Genomic DNA, 21,508 nt, shown 5'->3' with positions numbered 1-21,508 from the left:
TTTTTCACTAATGAGATCGTTTGATTGTGATTAATGTTTTTCTTTTGTGACTTGGTTTCCTTGTGGCTGCATATCTTAGCCTCTTGGAATCTTAGCCAGTTTCCGTTGGTTTATGGAAGGCCATGTAATAGGTCTTGCGTAAACGGTCGTGAAGTTTCTCATCCGCTTGAATCATGTTTAACTTGTATCTGAGCAATTGCTCCAGTCTTCGAATGAGGGATCTCAATATCGATCCATCGCTATCGCTTTTGGATCTGGCGAGAAATAGGGAATTTGGCTCGTGTCACTGGGCTTTCGTTTTGCGTACAAGCTACAGGGCTCTTACTTTTAAAGTTTTCGGGAATTCTGTTTTATTTTTGCCGGCATTAAAAAAGACGGGCTTCAATTGAACAATTTTGCTGTAGATTTTTATGAAGATTTTTGACAAATGGAAGAATTTTGGCAAATTTTTGCGATCGATTATGCCAGTATGTTTATTTGTTGCAAACATCGACCGGGTCCTCTCATCGCGTAGGTTACTACAAAGTACACAGGCCTCATCATGAGACTCGAAACCGAAGGAGGGTTCCGTTTGTTTTACATTTGTCGCGTTGTGGTTGATATAAAAGCGGTTGCGTCTTTTTTAAAAATGGAAGTTAATATTTTAGGTCAATTGAGCACACAAATTGAGTGATTTAATATCAGTTTGCTGATGTCGTTATTAATTCCTCTCAAACGGAGTTTTTAACAATTATATTAGTCCTGTGGTCCTCTTTTTAATGTTATTTTTCGTCTGACCCTTTTAACGTTTTGTCCTCAAAAACGGGAAAGCGTAAACAGGTAAAGCCAGGAGGACATTACGTGGCTGAGCAGCTTTCTTAGCGCCTTACGCTTTACTAGTCTCTAAGTAGGCGATCCGCCAAAACTGTTTTGAGATGATAATTTCATTGCTCGAAGGGCGTTTCTCATTCTGAAAAGTTTGACCCCCCCCCCCCCCCTCACCTCCAACACTTCCCCATCAGAAGCTTCTCGTTAAAAATTGGTTCATTCTGAAATTGAGCTTAATTGTTATTCATCATACAACAGGCACACAATTTCTACTGGAATATATGATTACGAGCTCTATAATTACTGAAAACTGTACGGGCAGTTGAAAGAGCTAAGGTTCATTATTTGTCAATTTATCTCCGAGATTTTTTGCGGCTTTGAAAATCTTGAATGTTGTTTAGGCAGTTCCACTTGCGACTGCACGAGAGCAGAAGACACGTATTTGCCCCTGAGTTCTATGTCCAGTCAGCTTCTGGTGGATGTCAGACGCTGGCACAAGTCCTGGACGACTCGCGCAAGCAAAAAGGCCTTCGAGTATCATTCGTTAGGGGCCAATTGGCCGATAAGGGACCTATAAAGTCAGAGGTAAGGATAAGTCTCTGCAGAATTAAATATTTTTACGAGAGCTACTCATCACATGTGATAATCGTTATTTTCATTCTTACGAAAGACTTGACTAACTAGATGCAAAAGTAATAAGTTCTACATTTATCCGAGACGAAAGAAAAAGATAAACCAGTGTTCAAGTAAGCACTGAGAGCTTTTAAAGCTATTTATAGATATCCGGTTGTTTTGGGATTCGATTGCTTATTGATACGATTGTTTCTTACTGATTTGATTTCTTTGGAATTTATGCTAACATTGTGAAGCACGAAAAAGAAAACTTTTAAATGAGCATTAACTCAACACAGATGATAGAAAATATACTTGTGATGAAATGAATTTGAAATCAAGGGCTGCAGAAATATACCAGTTCTTAATTTTTCCAAAGAAATCCAAAAACATGCTCCATTCAAAAAAATCAAAACAGTCTTCATAATGAACGATAAATGTTGTTTCGGTTTAAACAAAAACGACATCAAGCAAAAGCTTTTCTAAATCAGATTTAAAAAATTGAAACTCAATAATGAGAGTGTCAAATCAATTCAAGCATATTCAAAAATCTAAGAAATTGCGTAATTAATTGCTCTCAGACGAAGTTTGCATAATTGCTCTCAAACGAAGTGTGTTTAATTGCTCTCAAACGAAGTTTGTAGCAATTATATTAGTCCCGTAGTCTATACGATTTTTCGCTTGACCGATTTTTCGTCCCCATTTGACATTTCGTCCTCAAAAACGGAATAAACAGATAACGCTTGGAGGGCATTAAGTTCTTAGAGCCTTACGCTTAAACAGTCTCTAAAGAATGCAATTCAACCAGAACTGTTTTGAGGAGAATTTCATGGTGTGAAGGGCGGTTCTTAATCTTGAATGTTTGACGAAGTTACACCCCCACCTCACTCAACCACCCCTCCCCACCACTCTCAGTCCACCCTCCTCTATCTGGCGGTTTGGCCCCCTCTTGTCTCCAATCGTACCCGCAAACGCTCGAACCCCCGTACTCTGTTCACCCCTCGGTGCGCGCTGAGCTCCAGCTAGGTGCTACCGAAGCCAATTGCTTGCCGTTCGTTTGAGAGCAATTCGCCAGACGTTTTTTGGTTACGTTTGGATTTTTGTTTGCTTATAGTTAGGTTATGAATTGCTCTCGAACAAAGGATGAAGCAGTTATCATAAACGTGTTCAATGCAAAGTTTTTGCTTGATCGTTTCCCTTTAGAACCAACCATGAAAGCCCAAAAACATGCTCCATTCAAAAAATCAAAATAGTCCTTCTAAAATACGATAATTGGTGTTTGGTTTAAATAAAAACGACCTCATCAAGCAAAAGTTTCTTCTAAATCAGATTTAAAAAGTGAAAATCATTAATCGAGTGTCAAATCAATTCATGTATGGACAAAAATCTAAGAAGTTGCTTAATTAATTGCATTCAAACGAAGTTTGTTTAGTTGCTCACAAACGAAGTTGGTTTAATTGATCTCCTGCTTGTTTAATATTTGCATATCTTGGAAGGAAACGAATATTTTTAAGTGCAGATCGCAGCTTAGGCTCTTAGAAACGCCATTGAGATATTTTTGCAAGACTGCATACTCTTGTTGTGAATGCTTTAAAATAGTTGAATTTGTTAACCAGCGACATTATTTAAACGCAAAATTCATTAAAAAAAGAAAAGTTACGCCTGGACGGCCACTTGGAGGGACTTCTCCCCATCTAGCAAGTGCTCGGAAAAACGTTCACGAAAACCAAATGAATTACAAAAGTCAAAAATTAAGTTGAACACTTCATAGCCATTCTGAATAAATAGGTAACTGAAGCATCTTAAGAAAGTTTTGAGTATAACTGGAGTCAGCTTTTTTATTCCTTGTTGAGTAAAATTATTTTCGTGATATTGTTTTCTATGATAATTTTTTGAAATGGGCTGTAGTAAGTTTGTGTTATTTTCACGATGCTTGCTGAGCGAACATAGTTTTTTGTAAGCTGACTCAGGTTTTCTGAGTTCATGGAAAGTGAATTCAGACACATTATTAGCAAAAAGTTCATAAACGGTAAGGAGATGATGATTTTTCATGAAATTCCCAATCGAGTACTTTTTTCGTGAAAAGAAATTGTCCCTGCATATTTTTTAAAAGCTTTTTTTATATATTTCGTCTAGATGTGTTTTATAACTGTTTAAGCAGGCAACACGTAACTTTTGGAACCATTTTAAATTGATACGCAAATTTCATCGTTCTGTAAAAAATGCGAAAGGCAGCGTGCATTTTTTCATTGACTATTAATTAGTTTTGATGACACCACTGCTTGACGTTCTTTATATTTTATTTACTACGCCTGATGTTATTGTTGTATCATCTGCATACGAAATAACTTCGGAGTTCGAGCAGCGTTGAGGCTCGTCGTTTTTGTATATCTGGAAAAGTTTTGGACCTAAGATGGATCCCTGGGACGCCGTAAATCAACGTCTCATGTGTACAAGTCTGTGGTGTTATCTGTTCGAGAAATCCATTGAAATAGAGAAAATATTACAATGCCTTGGTTGGGACTGATAAAATGGAAAAAATGCTTCAGGCAAATCAAAAGCTGCAACTTTTTTGCGAAAACAGGCGAAACTCTGTCGCAGTCATTTAAACCTTCTTGAATTGATAACAGTAAAATTTGAAGAAATGAACAGAGCAGTGTCTCGTTTCCTACATAACCTTAAACTAAAACCATAAACTAAACATAAACCACTGCTCTGATCATTTCTTTAAATTTTACTGTTATCAGTTCAAGAAGGTTTAAATGACTGCGACAGAGTTTCGCCAGTTTTCGCAAAAAAGTTGCAGCTTTTGATTTGCCTGAGGCAGTTTTTTTCCATTTTATCAGTCCCAACCAAGGCATTGTAATATTTTCTCTTTTTCAATGGTTTTATTATCTACATTTCTTTTGCTTTTTGTAACTTCACGATTTTCGCCATTTTTCTTCCAATCAATTTTGCTTTTCCAATCATTTTTGTTGGTAAAAGTTGATTTTGTTTGCTCATCTTAAGTTTTAGTTATTATACCATTGCGCAATTTTTTCAGATGAATAATTTTGCTCCAATCTTGTAATAACAATGAAACTGGAAAATGATTGCTAAAAGTTTTTATGGTAACAGTTTTATGATGTTCCTTTACAATGAAGTGGTCAAGACACCCTTCTCTTGTTTCGACATTGCGGACTGGTATTCCATTGAGTAATGTAAACGCAAAAGTTTTGGAGGTCTGTCTGTAAATAGGGTGAAAAAGCATGTTTTTGTTGTCTTCATCCGTTTTGTTTTTGTACTCAATTTTCTATACTCAACTAATATTTCGTAACCTATTGGAGTGTTTATTGCCATGTTAGCATTTTCGTTAGGTCATGTTTCACTTATGAGTCTAAATTGTCAATCCATCCTCAATTCCATTCTCAGCCGCCGACAGAAAAGCCAAGTCATTACTTGTAGGTGTAGCTAATAGATAAAACTGTCGCCTTAGTGTATTGCAATGGAACTTTAAGTTGTCAAATTGGCAACAAGAATTATGTAACCACGGCACTTTTAGACCGATAAAAAAAGCTCTTTGGTTCTATCAGTCTATGGTTTTATACTTTAAGCTGAAAATTTGTTGTTAATCTTTTCTTCAAACAAAAATGTCTACACTGCAACAGCACAACTACAAGGCACCTTTAAAGGATTAAGATGCTATGAAGCGCATAGGTTTACTGTCAGTAATTCCATGAGTAAAAAGTCTTTTCTTGTATCGAAACGTTGTACTTCAACACCAGGGAGTGTAACCCTCTTTTTAATGGCAAATCGATTCTTTTAAGGCTATTTAGTTTTTTCTGTCGAAAACCTTGCTTATCAATGTGAAATCTAAAATTTTCTGTAAAAATGGCCTGTCGACTACTAAAAACTATAAATTCAATCAAAACGCTCTTGTCGTTTGTTTTTTTTTTTGCACTGTTCTGCTATTCTTGTAAAGATGTATGATTACTGAAAAAGATTTAAAACTGAAGGCAATTATCTTACCGGTACTTTTCTTTTATAAAAACTTGTTGTATTTTTGCAAAAATTTGTTGTATTTTGTAGTTTGTTGCATTTTGTATGTTTTATTTTTGCGAAGTAAAAAACTAGTTATCATCTGTTGAGATTATCAACCACAATGCTTTGAAAGTTCACTCGAATCAACGCAGCAAATGACTTTTCTATTAGTTAATTGCCGTCGTCAGCCTCAACGGCTATTATTTAAGCGCTCTCCTTTTTACAATTTTAAGAATTTCAATTGTATTGGGGCGCTGTTTTTTTTAAGATCTCTTCACACATTTTCATGATTTTTGAAGTCAAATTTGAGTAGTGATTTTGGTCACGTCGAAACAGGAAGTGGAGCGAAATACCGAGTGGTTTTGGGGTGTGAAATTTTTTCACTTTAATTTTCAAGTAGAGTGAGAAAACGGTGTTGAAACAAAAATTCGCTTTCTCGCTAGTGGTTTTTTGTTCACATGCGGCTGTTTGTTCACTTTAATTTTTGACTGTTCTCCGAATTTTTGGATCGGATTTTTTTCTAAATGGTTTACCTAATCCAATCATAGTTCATTAATTTTAATTATTGAAACTTGATTTCTCCCCTAATCTGGGGACTACCAAGCTGGTTGTAACCATGTTTGGTTGAATTCAATATTATTATTATTATTCTTATTATTATTATTATTATTATTATTATTATTATTATTATTCTAGGCCTAGTGTTTTGTTTGAACCAAATTTCGCTTTCTCGGTGGTGGTTTTTTGTTCACATGCGGCATTTTGATATTGATTTTCAGTTTTTTTATTAATAGCCGCACAGCGACAGCTGGGGCTATTATTGGCCTTCTCTTGGTTTTTTACAATTCAAAGAATTTGAATTGTATTGGGGCGCTGTCTTTTTTTTTTAAGATCTGTTCACACATTTTCATGATTTTTAAAGTCAAATTGGAGTGGCGATTTTGGTCACGCCGAAACAGGAAATGGAGCGAAAAAGCGAGTGGCTTTGCGGCGTAAATTTTTTTGCTCTAATTTTAAAGTAGAGTGAGAAAACGGCGTTTGAACAAAAATTCGCTTTCTCGGTAGCAGTTTTTTGTTCACATGCGGCAATTTCACTGATTTTTACTGTTTTTTCGATTTTTTGGATCGGATTTTTTCTAACTGGTTTTCCCAATCCATTCACAGCTCATTCTAGGCCTAGTTTTTTGTTTGAATTAAATTTTCATTTCTCGCTAGGGGTTTTTTTGTTCACATGCGGCATTTTGATATTGATTTTCTGTTTTTTTTTTCCTTTTTTTTGTTCTGATTTTCTTAAAATGTTTTTCTGAATTCATTCATAGTCAATTCTAGGTCTAGTTTTTCTGTTTAGTCAATGAAAATTCTTTGAATTGTACGTCAGGACTTGTCCTGCTATGTTTTTTTATTTCGTCGTCATGATTTTTGTTACGACCATATGACGTCACAGCCACTTTTTGTTCTTTCGTTCATGCAATTTCAACTGAATTGCATGTGTGACGTCATTTTTCGCTATTAGTGGAGCGAGTTATTTGTTCATGCGCGTGATTAAATTTTTGGTCACACTTGACTTACCTCACTCTCAAAAATGACTTCCTCAATTTGAAATTGACTTTTTTTACTTTAATTGAAAGAGATAAGGTCAAATAGGTGTGTGTCAGTCTAAATGAAGGTTATTTGAGATCAGCTAATAGAGGCAGCAATAACATATACAGATTTTTAATCAAAATATAACAGATCAGCCTTCAATGAAAAGACGAAATTTTTTTTGGTCTGTCTTTTTTACTGTTTTTTTAGACTGTCGATCTACGAATCTATTCCGGCTATTTTCTGGCAATCTGCCAGCTATGTTTTTAAATTTGTTGATCTGATTTTTTTTGGAAATGGTTTTCCCAATTCACTCAGTCCGTTCTAGGTCTAGTTTTTGCTTAGCAAATGAAAATTTTTTGAATTTTGCGTCAGGACTTGTCCTGCTATGTTTTTTATTCGCTTTACCTTTTGATCACGTTTTTCGTTTTACATAATCACGATTTTCATGCTTCTGACTTACCTCACTGCCTGTGTCAACTGCATGAATTTTAATTTTTTTGCGCATGTATTGCGCAATTCAGTGAATTCGTTCAAAGTCAAAATCAAAAACAGGATAAGCATATAAAGCCCGGACATTAAGTCAAAGTGCATTAGGTTATCAAAGTTCTTTAAAGCGATTGATAGCTGGAATTAGTATAATGCTTAATAGCGTTCTGGTTAGAAACTGAATTTAGTGTATTTTTAGAATCTAGTCCAATATGCAGAATTTGCACACTAAAAAGAAAATTGTTGACATTTAGAATAAATCTGTAAATTTTTGTCTCCTTTTTTTCTTTTTCTGTTTCAATCTCAATGTGCGTCAAGTGGGTCAACGGCAGCTATTTTCCGGCAATGTTTGAATTGTAGAACAAAAGTTATGTAAAATTCAGCTTTCAAGAGAGCCACCACATTAGGACAAACTCAGTAAGCTTCTACCAAAACAACTCTTCAACTTCAAAAGCTAAAAAAAAGTTTTCGGCACTATCATTTTGACTTATTCCGAAAAAGACAAGGACAGCAGAAGGTGTCAAAGCCTTTTGGAGTGAATTTACATTTTTGCAATTTATATACTCTCGATTTGCGTATGTGCTAATGCTGTACACGTCGTCAGTACTTTATTTTTGCATACAGTAAGAGGAATAGAATAATTCAGTGTTTTTACACATAGATGAAAATTAAATTGAAAAGCCACGTAGTTATCATTATCATTGTCAGCAATAATAATACTGAGATAATAATGAAACAATTAAAACTATTTAAGGACTGATTCAGAAACCGTTCAGATCAGCGGTGAAGAGTGCAACTTGTACTTCAACTTGCGTGTGTTTGTTGGCATTTTAGGTGTATGGATATGCGAGTGATGGTGTATTCTTTGGCAGAATAAAAGACCTGGAAGAAAACAAGTCATTCTATGTCGACTCACTGGAATCCTTCACACGAAATATTCTCAACAGGTCCGCAACTTCGGACGCAGATGCTGGCGATCAATACAACAATAGTGCAATCTATTTCCTTTTCCCTCCGTAGCATTTGACTATCTAATATTGTTAACAAAAAAGTGTTCCTTCTAAACACTACATGCATATGAGTGATTTTTGTTCGGGCCCTAACCTTAGTGAGAGGGATGATGCTTTAAGGACAACTGGCGCTCTTATTCAGTCACTTTTGGCCGATCGAAAATATTGTGGAGGATTTGTGAAATTTGGAATTCTGGATTTTGTGGAGTTATGGAGGATCAAAGTTTGGGGGTTTGGGCCCTAGTTTTGGATATTTAACCGATGATTTCAGCCGGTTAGACAATTTAAGACTTTATTGATTGCTCTCAAACAAATGTTGTTGCAGTTTTAGAGAATCAAAGGGATAAAAGTAGTTAAATGCACCTGAAAACACTTTGCCAAGTTTTTTTGCCATACTTCGTCGCCTTCTCGCACTAACAAATTCTCACTTGTTAACAAAGAATCAAATTTTTAACCCTTTGATTGTCTTAATACATTAGAACATAAATCCTAGTCTGACGCTTTCAACTTTTCGTCCTCAAGAACGGGATAAACATGCAGAGCAAAGAGGGCATTCAGTTGCTGAGCAGCTTTCTTATTGCTTACAGTTCTACAAGTACAACTGTACAGTTTACCTAAGATGCTGAAAAGACATAAAATCATTGTGTAAAGGGCGATTTCTCCTCCCACACCCCCTCATCCCACTCAAAAAACCAATGAATCTTTTTTTACAACTCTCTTAACTTAACCTCACTATGATGACTCTAGCTACTAGCAAACCAGCTGCCGGACTGTTGTTTGAGATCAATTTGGTCCTGGAAAATCCAACCGAGAGCAGTTTACAGGACAATAAGTTGGTTTTTGTCTCTTTTCTTGAACTCGTTGGTTTGTAAATTGCACCGGTTTCTGTTTTTCGACATTTCTTGAGAATTTAAAAGTTGGAAACTTTCATTGTTATGTGAATCTGGACCCCTCCAGTTATTTAAAACTATTTTTTCAGTTTGTAAGTCATATCGTCTAAGTATCTGATTTTTATATGCTCTGATTTTTTATGCTCTGACATTAAGCAAGGGACACTGCTTTGGCGCTTTGGTTGTTCATGAACTTGATTTTTGTGGAATAAGTAGGATAATTTGTCAAAGACCGAACACTATTATCCAAGTTCTGCCCCTTTTCGTGACTGCTGTTCTGTAGGAAGATATCCAAGTGTTGGGAGGGGTCGGAACATAATGTGGTATCGAACATTGTCAAGCGTCCGTGTCAGAAGCGGGATTATTTTACAGCTCAATATGTGAACCTGAAGTTGTTATATTGAAATACTTAAATTGATGTATATTTTTTATATTTGTTAATAGCCGCGTCAGCAATTCCACGAAGCTATTATAGCGCTCCTGATTTTTTTTATAGCTGCGAAGCTGTAAGCTGAGCGAAGCTATATTGCGGTGCTCTTGGTTTTTTACAATTCAAAGAATTTGAATTGTATTGGGGCGCTGTCTTTTTTTTTAAGATCTGTTCACACATTTTCATGATTTTTGAAGTCAAATTGGAGTAGTGATTTTGGTCACGCCGAAACCAGAAGTGGAGCGAAAAAGCGAGTGGTTTTGCGGCGTAAAATTTTTTTGCTCTAAATTTGAAGTAGAGTGAGAAAACGGTGTTTGAACAAAAATTCGTTTTCTCGCTAGTGGTTTTTTGTTCACATGCGGCAATTTCACTTTGATTTTTACAGTTTTTTCGATTTTTCGGATCGGATTTTTTTTCTAAATGGTTTTTCCAATCCATTCATAGTCCGTTCTAGGTCTAGTTTTCTGTTTAGTCAATGAAAATTCTTTGAATTGTACGTCAGGACTTGTCCTGCTATGTTTTTTGTTTCGTCGTCTGACGCCTTTTTTTCGTTTTACATTTGTTCACACAGCAAAGCTGAAAAAGTCAAATTTTCTGAATGACTTCTTCTTCTCACTAACGGCATTTGCGCGCGTGACGTCATTTCTCACTCGCTTTAGCAAAAGTTTTTAGGTTATTTGCGTGATTAAATTTTGATCATACGTGACTTACCTCACTCAATAAAATGACTTTTGCACTTTAAAACTTAAGTTTAATTTGAATTTGTTTAAGGTCAAAGGAACTCATTTGTGCAGTAAAGGTCCCTAATAAGAGGCTTCTGCGGAATGAATTTTAACAAGCTTTATTAATTTATCGCTGAATAATGTTTTTTACCTAGTTTTTTGATCGGCGTCGATTTTTTTTTCAATTTGGATCTGAATCTGTTTCTATCTCTATTATACGGCACGCAGGTCTATTCTTTCGCAGCTATTCCGGCAATCTGCCGGCTATGTTTACAATTCAAAGAATTTGAATTGTATTGGGGCGCTGTCTTTTTCATGATTTCTGAAGTCAAATTGGAGTAGTGATTTTGGTCACGCTGAAACACGAAGTGGAGCGAAAAAGCGAGTGGTTGTGCGGCGTAAAATTTTTTCGCTCTAATTTTAAAGTAAAGTGAGAATACGGTGTTAGAACAAAAATTCGCTTTCTCGCTAGTGGTTTTCTGTTCACATGCGGCAATTTCACTTTGATTAATAGCCGCCCTCATCTTCTCAGACGGCTATTATAGCGCTCCTGATTTTTTTACAATTCAAAGAATTTGAATTTTATTGGGGCGCTGTCTTTTTTTAAGATCTGTCCACACATTTTCATGATTTTTGAAGTCAGATTGGAGTAGTGATTTTTGGTCACGCCGAAACAGGAAATGGAGCGAAAAAGCGAGTGGTTTTGCGGCTTAAATTTTTTTGCTCTAATTTTAAAGTAGAGTGAGAAAACGGTGTTTGAACAAAAATTCGTTTTCTCGTTAGTGGTTTTTTGTTCACATGCGGCTATTTCACTTCGATTTTTTTTTACTGTTTTCATCGGAATTTTTGATCGGATTTTTATTCTAAATGGGTTACCTAATCCATTCATAGTTCGTTCTAGGCCTAATGTTTTGTTTGAATTGTACGTCAGGACTTGTTGTGCTATGTTTTTTACTTCGTCGAACTTTTTTTTTCGATTTACATCATTTTGATGCTTTTTCGACATTTTGCGTGAAATCTTGTTGACTTCTCTAGGCTAATTTCACTCTTCTGTCATTCTGCTCAAAGTCTTTTTGAACAGCAGCTGCTCAGCAAAGCAATTCAACATGAAGAGAGTCGGTATAAAAAATCAAAGTCAGAAATAGAAACGGGATAAACCCAAAAAGCCCATTTTTATATGCCCGGTTCGCATAAGTTTTACTTACTATCTATAATGCTTATTGGTATTGATACTAGACCCTGTAACCTCCCACTGAGAGACAGGAATATGTTCAACTACGAAATTACATCAAAATAAATCGCACTTAAAATGTTTCTGTACAAAATCAGTTTTGATATTTTCTTTTTCTTCAATCCCAATAGAGTTATGGGAATCAAGGGCGGCTATTTTCCGGCAGTCTGCTGGGTATGTTTTTTTTTTACTTTTTTCGATTTTTTGGCTCGTATTTTTTCCAAACGGTTTTCCGAATCCATTAATAGTTCATTCTAGGCCTAGTTTTTTGTTTGAACCAGATTTCTATTTCTCGCTAGTGTTTTTTTGTTTACATGCGGCAGTTTGACATTAATCTGTTTGTCTAGTCAATGAAAATTCCTTGAATTGTACGTCAGGACTTGTCCTGCTATGTTTTTTTCTTCGTTTAACAGATTTTTTTCGTCTTACCCTGACTTCTTGGAATTGACTTCTTCAATGACTTACCTCACTCAAAAAAATGACTTCTGAACTCATTTAATGAACTTTTTAAGTTTACTAGTGAGTTTACTGTTAAGGTCAATTTTGTGCATCTAAGTAGTGCCAAACGTATATGCCCTAATTCTTGAGTATTCGAGTCTTTAGTTTTTGATTTCGAATAGTAATTTTGAAAAAAATGCTCCATTAGAGCTTTTTCTTATAGAGCGTATATAAAATTGCATCCGCGGATTGGAGTCCCATGTATCAACAAAACAATGCAAACTCAAATTTTGAAAAATTTTCAAATATGTTTGAAAATTTTCTGAATAATGTAGCTCCCATTAAAATAGGAGAGCCATCGCCAACGTCAAAGTCAACAAAAAAGAATTGGTTATCCAGAGAAATATTGAATCTTATCAACGAAAAGCACAGGTTTTTCAATATTTGGAAAAAAGAGACGTTTACACATATAACACATACAAAAGAATAAGGAACCATACATACAGACTACTTAGAAGAGCGAGTCACAATTATTCACAGAAATTGCTTGAAAGTCTTCCCGATTTAAAACAACAGTGGAAATTCATTAAAACAAAGATAAAACACGAGGATATAAATAGCAAAATTTGCAAGAATTCGGTTCAAACACGATATTTTAAAAGACAAAAAAGAAATCGCTAACACAATTAATATTTGTTTTTCAAAATTAGGTTTATACGAAGGCGAGACAGAAAAGGTTGAGCTACCGGACTATGATTTTGACAAAACTGAGTTTTCCTTCAGACATATAACGAGAAAAGAACTGTTTACTGTAATTGATCAATTACCACAAAACAAAGCAGCGGGTCCTGGATTACTTACTACATGGTCCTTCGAGTGTAGCAAAATGTCTATTGGAACACATCTACAGTTTGCAATAAACGAATGCATATCAAAAAATGTTTTTCCCAATGTACTTAAAAAAGCATATGTAACTCCAATTTACAAAAAAGGTGATCCACTGGAAGCAGAAAACTACCGACCAGTTTCAGTTACACCGACTCTTGCAAAAATTTTTCAAAGAATTTTGCTCCAACAAATGCTAGAACATGTTGAAAAGTATGAAATAATCAATAAAAATCAGTTTGGGTTTCTGAAAAGAAGATCTTCGAATGATATTATTATCGTTGACAGAATCAGTGAACAGTTCGTTAGAAGAAAACGAAACCGTTGTTAGTATATTCTTGGATTTGGCCAAAGCTTTTAACTCAATATCTCACAAAATTTTTCTCGAAAAAATTGCAAAATATGGATTTAGTACGGAATCAATTGCAATGCTAGAATCGTTTTTATCTAACAGAAAACAATGCGTAAAGAACGGCATTGAATATTCGAACTGGGTGACAATCAATCACGGAGTACCTCAAGGAACAGTTTTCGGACCTTTATTTTTTTTAATGTATATCAACGATTTCCCAGAAAAAATGAAAAAAAGAGGACGTTTTACAGTTTGCAGATGACACATGCATTATTTGTCATTCCAAATCCGATGAAAATCTTTTATGCGAAATTAACAGTGTATTTGAAAATACTGACAGTTATATGAGGCAAAATATGCTAATTTTAAACCGAGATAGAACAGAAATTGTGCTTTTTTCAAAAATTGGTGAGTCAAAAATTGAACAATTGCATTATAATGGAATTTTCATAGAGCCAAAACAAGTTGTCGTTATTTAGGTATAATGATTGATAACAACCTAATTTTTGATATTCAGCTAAACAAAACGTTAACAAAAATGGCAAATGCTATTAGGTCAATTTACTTAGTAAGACATTTTCTACCATTAAAAGCAAGAATCGGGCTTTTTAAATCACTTGTTTTGTCCCATCTCAATTTCAGTGCCATTTTTTTCAATCGTTCTCGGTTATGTCACTTCAGAGAGTTAATAGACAAATAAATTGGGGAATAAAGGTTTGCCACCTGCGCAAAAAATTTGACAGTGCAAGAGATCTTTTATTGAAATAGAGTTTTACCAGCAGAGCTTTTCATTAAAAAAAGTTTGTCTGCTTAAATTTTTTGACCTCCTCTCACAATATAAAGAGAGCAGTCGAGACACCAAAAACTCCTCATTCAGGATTTTTGAAAAGTACGAATTGAGCAAAAACTCCAGAACTCTCCAGTACTTTCCAAAGAATAAGTGCCATTCCAAATGGAGTGACAGGTCACTGATTAGAAATTTTTCTAGGAAGTGGAATAATTTGCCAATTGAAATCCGAAAAGAGAAAACTAAAAATAAATTTAAGGAAAAACTAAGCAGCGAAATGGTCAAACTGCATGAACGTGTTCCAATAGATAGACAAGTAAGAGGCTTTAGAAATTTGTTCTACTGAAGTATAAAGACCAAACTATTCATATATTTACGAGGCGATTTTGAAAATGTAAATATTTAACCAAACGTTTTTGTTGTGGTTATAACTTGAAATTTACATTTTTGAAGATTAAAAAAAATGACTGTCCGAATCTAAATAAAAAGTCAAGTGGTCTATGAAAGGACTGGTGGTCAATCTGTCTCTATTCTTTTTTTCGTTTTTTCAATTCATGGTAGGCCACAAGCGTCTATTGCGGCTGTTTTCCGGCATTCTGCCGGCTATGTTTATAAAATTACTTATTATGAGCATTTGAAGCTTCCCGTTTTACATCTGTACACTAGTAGATTGTTGTAACGAGTAGTCCTACCTCTTATCAGGCTATGAAACAGATATCAATGCAAAAACATTCAAGACTGAATTCATGAATGGTGTTTAAAGCAGAAAATTTTGTACACGGGAAAACGAAACATGTTAATATTGAAGAAGATACGAAAACTACTGGCGACGTGCCTCATTCAGTTATTTATGACGAGTCCTCATTGGTACTAGACCCACTTGGTCTTAATATCGAACAAGTAGACGTCGACCAAGATGACGCTGCTAATTACACACTTGGAGGAGGGCGATTGGACAGATACAGTGATAAGGAAGAAGAGAGGTCCACGTGCGCATATAATGGTGCTACTCAAATATACATGCAGCAAATACAGTCTCAACAACTTGACCCCCCTTCAACTCGCAGTCATGTTTCAGATGCGTCGTCTTTAAAAGAAAAGGTGCGTTTACGCTCTTTTCACGCACAAGTAAATATTTTTATAATGTCCAAAATTTGAATTCTAGTTGAAGTTTTTGTTTCGGTGATACATTTGATCTACAGATCTTTCGTTCTCTGATTTTTTGGATGAAAGTTTTGAACTTCTATTCATTGATCATCGCCGAATTTTTATTGTACAATTTAATCGCTTCATTTGCTAATTTTTAAAATCGATTTTCAAATACTGCATCACACAAAAATCACGTAAAGGCAGCTAGAGTGAACCTCAAAGTAAGTTGCACCCGACGTTATTTTTGCAAAAGTTTAGTTTTCAACTTAAAATTATTAAAGCGAGCTCTTTTCAGTGTTTTGCACCAGTGATCCGGGTTGTTAATACTGTTAACTACGGTAAACAGATAAAACAGTCCCAGACAAAATAGTCCCGTTCTAAGTGCTCTTTAGAGAGATCAAAAATAAAGTGAAGCTTTATTCTTAAATGAATGCTTTGAAGTCGGAAAACTAAAAACAACCAAGGGTAGTGGTTGGTGCTTTCGACGCGCATTCCGGGGTCGCAGGTTGGGGCCCGAGTGGGTAGAGAACTTTGCAATAATCAAATATTGAGTTTATCTGATCGGAACGTGGGGTAAAGTGTTAAAAACGGAGAAGCCGGCCGCGGGTTGTTGTGAGAGAACAGAAATTTTAAAACTGGTTCATGATCGACATTTTACAATAAGGAGATAGCTTAGATAGCTTATAGCATTATTATTAAACTGAAAAATTTTTGAGATAGGAAATGAAAGACTTGAATTACAGAAACTATTGGATCTCAATAACAAATTCAACACGTCTTAACAAGTATCAGTTTTTGCCTCTTAACAGTAGAATTGTGTCGAACGATATAATTGACGCTTTGTGGGCGGACTACACATGCTCCCAAACGTTTTGACCAAGGTAGAAAATCAAAAATGAATTAGAAAATCAAAAATGAATTTAAATATTTTCTTTCTCTTTAAGCAATGCGTTCCAAAATGAAACCTCGAATATACTAATTTAGCAAGTATACGTCGCTAAACTGAGCGTGAATTGTGTAGACTTGATAAAAGACAAGTGGAGCTGTTAAAAATTTCCCATCGCGGAACGCATCTGATTGCTCGTGCAAATCAATGGCTGCCAGAGTTGCAAAAACAGATTCTTTTCTCATGTTGGGGCCCTGAGTCATAAAACAAATTTCTCACCACTATGTGTTGTATGATTTCTGTAATCTCAATTTCTTTCTCTCACGAGATATCACTCATTTGTGGTCGATTTTTGTGGCCGAATTATATTTACTGCTCCAAGAAGATGCGTCATCACTAAGTTCGGTTAAATTATTTTTATCAACCTTTCTGTCAGCATCTTATCGTCAATTCAACCTATTTGCAGCTCTCGTCTAAAAACCAGATTTCGCTCGTGACTTTGTTCTATTCATATCATGAGGTCGTTATTTAGTTTGACAGCACCCTGGTTTTTAGTTGCTCCACAGAAAATTTTCATGAGAGCAGAGATATGATTTCTTGAAAGGCAGAAAATGGTTGTCGATCGAAGTGAAGATGTTATTTTCATAGTCATGGTCAATGCTTTTTCAAAAAATGGCTTAAAAATCACCCGGCTGAGTTTGATCGCACAATCTGTTGCATAGAAACTTGAGCACTAATTGCATTTCTGGTTTTATTAATTGTTCTCGAACGAAGTTGTTATTGTAGCTGTTTCGAGGCAATTATTGTAGTTGCCTGTCTTTTCTATGCAACATGCAAGTGCATTCTATGCAAGTGAATTCTATGCAAATGAATTCAATCGCGCTTTGATCTAAATTCAAATAGCTTTTGATACTGCTACAAGAGACTGGTGGGCTTTTCCAAGATCTCCCACATTGTTTTCTTGACGGAGGGTTCCCCGGTGGATGCGCTTGTATCGGTTTTGTTCTATTGCTCTTACAAACATTTTTGTGCAGGGCCACATTTCCTTTTTAATGTTGATTGCTCTCAAACAAAGTAAAAATGAACTAAGTTTTTCACAACTAGTCTTACTATTGGGTTTCAACTTCAATGTATTTTCTTGCCCCCATTTTAAATTGGATCATGTTTTAGCTCTCTTTAGACAGTGATAGTACGAAAGAGTGGCTCCAGAGTCGTATTAGACGATCCTCATCTGGGTCTGGAGGAAGTGAAAGGAACTCGAGTTTCTCCGGAGAAGGAAATGGAGACGATGGTTCTTCAACCCCCAACTCCATTCATAAGAAAAATACCTGTCTCCTCTCTATCACTGTAAACTCTCACGATTAACTCATCTAGTCTGCCCCCTCCCATTTATCATGCACACACAATCACCATCTACCTCTTGGAGAAGGTTTTGATTTCTTTAAGATTTTGACCTCAAATTAATTAAGGATAATCGGGTATTTTGGCATGAGGCGCCTTAGCCTTAACATTTGAACAACTTCGAAACAAAAGGCCTAGCTGTAAAACTTAAATTTCCGTTTTTCTGCAGGATGAACATTTAACTTCTCATCCTTTTAATACTACAAAGCTGTAACCAGATGTTGAATATATTGTCTTTTCTCTTTATTCATTTATCTCGTGAATTTTTAGTTTTAATTGTAAAATTTTTATTAACATTTCACGCCGCCACGCCAAAAGTAGCAATTTTTGGCAGTTCTAACTTCACCCAAAGAGCACTTCCAATTTCGTCAACCATAATTTTGCGCCGCAGCTATTTTGAGATAAAATAAGGAGATTTTGGAATTTAAAAAATCAAACTTAAGATTTTCTTTTTTTTTCTAAATAATAGATGCAAAGCGATAGCGGCTTTTATTGGGGAAATCGTGTTTTTTTTTTAATTCGTCGTCTCCATCGATGATTCTTACGACCTGACTTCTTGGAATTGACTTTTTTAATGACCTCAATGAGTTCTACTGCTTTGCAGTTAAAATTTGTGTGCGTGACGTCATTTCTACTTTCAGGTCAATTGCGTGACTGACCTCACTTAAGAAACGACCTCTGAACTCATTTATGGAACTTTAAGTTTTGTGAGCATTTACTAGTTAAAGATCTATAGTGTGCATCTGCATCTAAGTAGTGCCAAGCTTATATGCCCTAATTCTTGAGTATTAACCTTGAGTTTTTGATTTAGAATATCAATTTTGAAAAAGCTCTTTTAGTGTTTTTTCCTTATAGACCGTATGTGTCGTTAACTTGACAGTCCAAATCTAACCCAAAAAGTCGAGTGGTCTTTTAAATGACTGGTGGTCGATCTGTCTATCTTATTTCTTTAGTTCTTTCAATTCGTGGAAGGCCACAATCGTCTATCTTGGCTATTTTCCGTCAATCTGCCGGCTATGTTTGGTTCATCTGAAATCATTGTTAATTGCTCTCGAAAGAGGTTTGAAGCAATTTGTAAAAAAAAATGTCTTCTTAATGCAAAATGCTTCCTTCCTTGAGCGTTTTCCTGAACATTCGATCATTCGACTTCACTTCTGGAGCAACTTTTTCACACTGAGTTTTTTACTTTTTTTAGTGATTTGATGCGCGCATTCAGAAATTATGTCTGTTGCTGAAATGAAACCAATTGTGAGCGTCAAAGTCAATTGTGAGATCAAAGTCAAAAGAGCAAAATCAAGAGACGGAATAAACCGATAAAGCCCGGTCATTAAGTCATTGAGAATTGGGTTATCAAAGTTCATTAGAGTGTTTGCTAGCTGATATCGGTATTAAGCCCATAAGCTTTCAGTTTAGAAGCTGAATTGAGTATTGTTTTAGAATCTTACTGAAACTGCACACCAAATTCGAACACTTTTTGTCACTGAAAAAAAAGAGAAAAAAATTCCGTCAATTTGTCTCTTCTTCTTTTCTTTTTCTGTTGCAATCCCGATCTGCATCAAGTGCGTGAACGACGGCTATTTTACGGCAGTCTGCCGGCTGTTTTTATTGTCTAGGGTTATATTTTGTTTGCAATTAGTGTTTATGCTGGCTTTGGTAATCTGTTATTCTCATTAGTTTTAATTTCATGTTGTTTGTACTCAGGAAAATTAAGTTATATTTTGATCTGTGTTGTTTATTAATTGCTCTTGAATGAAGTTCATAGCAATTATTTTAAACGTGTGTGTCGTTTTTTATGCATAATTTTCGCTTGACCTTTTTGACTTTTCGAGTGACTTCCACGCCCTTGACTTTTTGCGTTTCGCGTGATCTAAATTTTGCTCTCAATCACAATTTCAAGCAACTGAACTCAATTGGCGGCAATTTAATACTAAAAGATTCAAAAAGATTCAAATTTAATACTAAAAGATATTTAAAAGCTTCAGCTATAAACAAGTTGACTATTGGCAATCTGTAACAGAAATGCGTTCATGATATGCAGTAACCGAGCTGTTACGAAAGAATTTCTTCTTTAAGAGCCGAAGAGGTGTCACCGTTTTACTGAACGATATAGATAAAATATCTAAATTTGCATTACTAACTTGAAATAACAAAAGTATTCAGAACCACAACTCATGTTTCGGATATACGACCGAAAATCTGAGGCTAGTCCTCTGGTATCCTACGCTTTGATGGGATGCAAACCGTCAGATATCTGCATTGATCTTTTTGGTTTTCATATCAGAGATGTACTCTAGGAGCTATTATCACAAATTGAACGTTTCGTGATGATCAATTTGGAACAGATTTTCCAACGTTTTTGGTTTTCACTCACAATCGGAACAGAAGAAAGACTTCCACCATTCCGAAAGACTTCCACCGTTCCGTGATCGAATTTACAGTGTAGATAAAATGGTAGGGCATTCCTTTTTTGTGTTCTTAAGACTCCGAAAGCTCTTTTAACATTGAAAAGCCCTAAGACTCCGAAAGCTCTTTTAAGCTTCCACTTGTCTAAGCGTGTATCAATGTTATCATTGATATTTGGATGTTTTTTACAGAGCGACCATTTGTTCACTGCACAGTACAGAGATGCGAGTGTGGTGACAGGAGAGATTGCCAACTTCGTGAGCGAACTGAACAGCATATTTGAGCAGCTTGTCTTCTCAGATGGCACCAAAGGATATGGATTCGCAATCGCCAAAATCACCGTGAGTTATCATCCTTTTTCTCCATTTCAGCTCCTATTTGCGCCGTTTCGTCTGCGTTGGTTGGACTACTTGCTGCGATAGCTGAGCGGAGCTATTATTGACCTCTTGGTTTTTACATTTCAAAGAATTTAATTGTATTGGGGTGCTGTCTTTTTAACGACTGATAGAGTTAGAGTTATAAAGATCTATTCTTGGAGTGCTTTTTTAAGACTCGAAAACTGGAATTACTATGTTCAGGCGGCATTTTGACCTAATAGGGAAGAAAGTTATTTCATGATTTAGTTGTGTCATTTTGGGGTTCCCTGGATGTTTCCTGTGCATCTCATCTCTTTTCAGAAAGCTTTACTGCGTCGCTGAGAAAATTAGCAACCACTGTTTTAATTCTTCCTTGTGGGGGACATTGATGGCTTTCCTTAAGGTCTTTTCCGCATCGTAGACATTTGTTGACGTATTCAGTTTTTGTTCAATGTGTTCCTCAAATTTTGCCTAGTCAGCTTTGCGGAGTTTGATGAAAGTTCTCTGTAGTTCTGTGTATGAGTTAACAGGTGATGGATAGAACTTTTGGTAAATGGTCTGAGCCTAATGCGTACTCCCTGCGACAGTCTATATTCATTGCTATGCTTGAGCTGGCGAGACTGTTGTCCTGGGAGCCTTTACGAGAATCAATTACTCGTGTGATGGTCTTTTCGTTGAGTACTACATGATTGGAGAGGTCTATTTGACTTGCAATTGTTTCATCTTGTGTCTTCCTGTAGCTTTGAGTGACATAGAGGGCTATGAGCATTGAAGTCATTGACCATAAAACAGTCAGCTGACTCAAGTAGATCACTGATTGATGTCTTGAATTGTGCATCACAGCTACACGAAGGTGGTATGTAGGTTTTCACTAGTTTCATGCTATTACCAACTGCGGTGAGTTCTATGGCTTGGACTGCTAGGTGTAAGTCTGTAGTTTTTGGAGCAGAATTGTCATTTATGATTGCAACTGTTGCTTTACCTTTGCCTCTTTCTTTGCGCCTGTTCTCATGGATTATGCAATAGCCAGGTAGAATTTTTCATCGAGTTTGGTCACCT

General features: G+C 35.8%; 2 protein-coding genes across 2 annotated transcripts in view; one reads left to right on the top strand and one right to left on the bottom strand.

The window, feature by feature from the left end:
- The window catches only part of LOC142337695 (uncharacterized), a 420,762-nt gene that overhangs the window by 6,175 nt on the left and 393,079 nt on the right, over nucleotides 1-21,508 (top strand). Inside the window, exons 2-6 of the mRNA XM_075387138.1 lie at nucleotides 1,209-1,392; nucleotides 8,344-8,500; nucleotides 15,063-15,355; nucleotides 17,460-17,636; nucleotides 20,285-20,434. Of these exons, the coding sequence (XP_075243253.1) occupies nucleotides 1,209-1,392; nucleotides 8,344-8,500; nucleotides 15,063-15,355; nucleotides 17,460-17,636; nucleotides 20,285-20,434 (961 nt within the window). The remainder of the gene's footprint in view (nucleotides 1-1,208; nucleotides 1,393-8,343; nucleotides 8,501-15,062; nucleotides 15,356-17,459; nucleotides 17,637-20,284; nucleotides 20,435-21,508) is intronic.
- The window catches only part of LOC142337697 (calcium/calmodulin-dependent protein kinase type 1-like), a 188,631-nt gene that overhangs the window by 94,492 nt on the left and 72,631 nt on the right, over nucleotides 1-21,508 (bottom strand). The window lies entirely within an intron of this gene.

The sequence above is a fragment of the Convolutriloba macropyga genome, chromosome 4 (assembly GCF_964194025.1).
Source record: "Convolutriloba macropyga chromosome 4, txConMacr16.3, whole genome shotgun sequence".
Classification (NCBI taxonomy): domain Eukaryota; kingdom Metazoa; phylum Xenacoelomorpha; order Acoela; family Convolutidae; genus Convolutriloba; species Convolutriloba macropyga.
The sequence above is the reverse complement of the archived record's forward strand: the minus strand, read 5'-3'. Positions and strand labels throughout refer to the sequence as shown.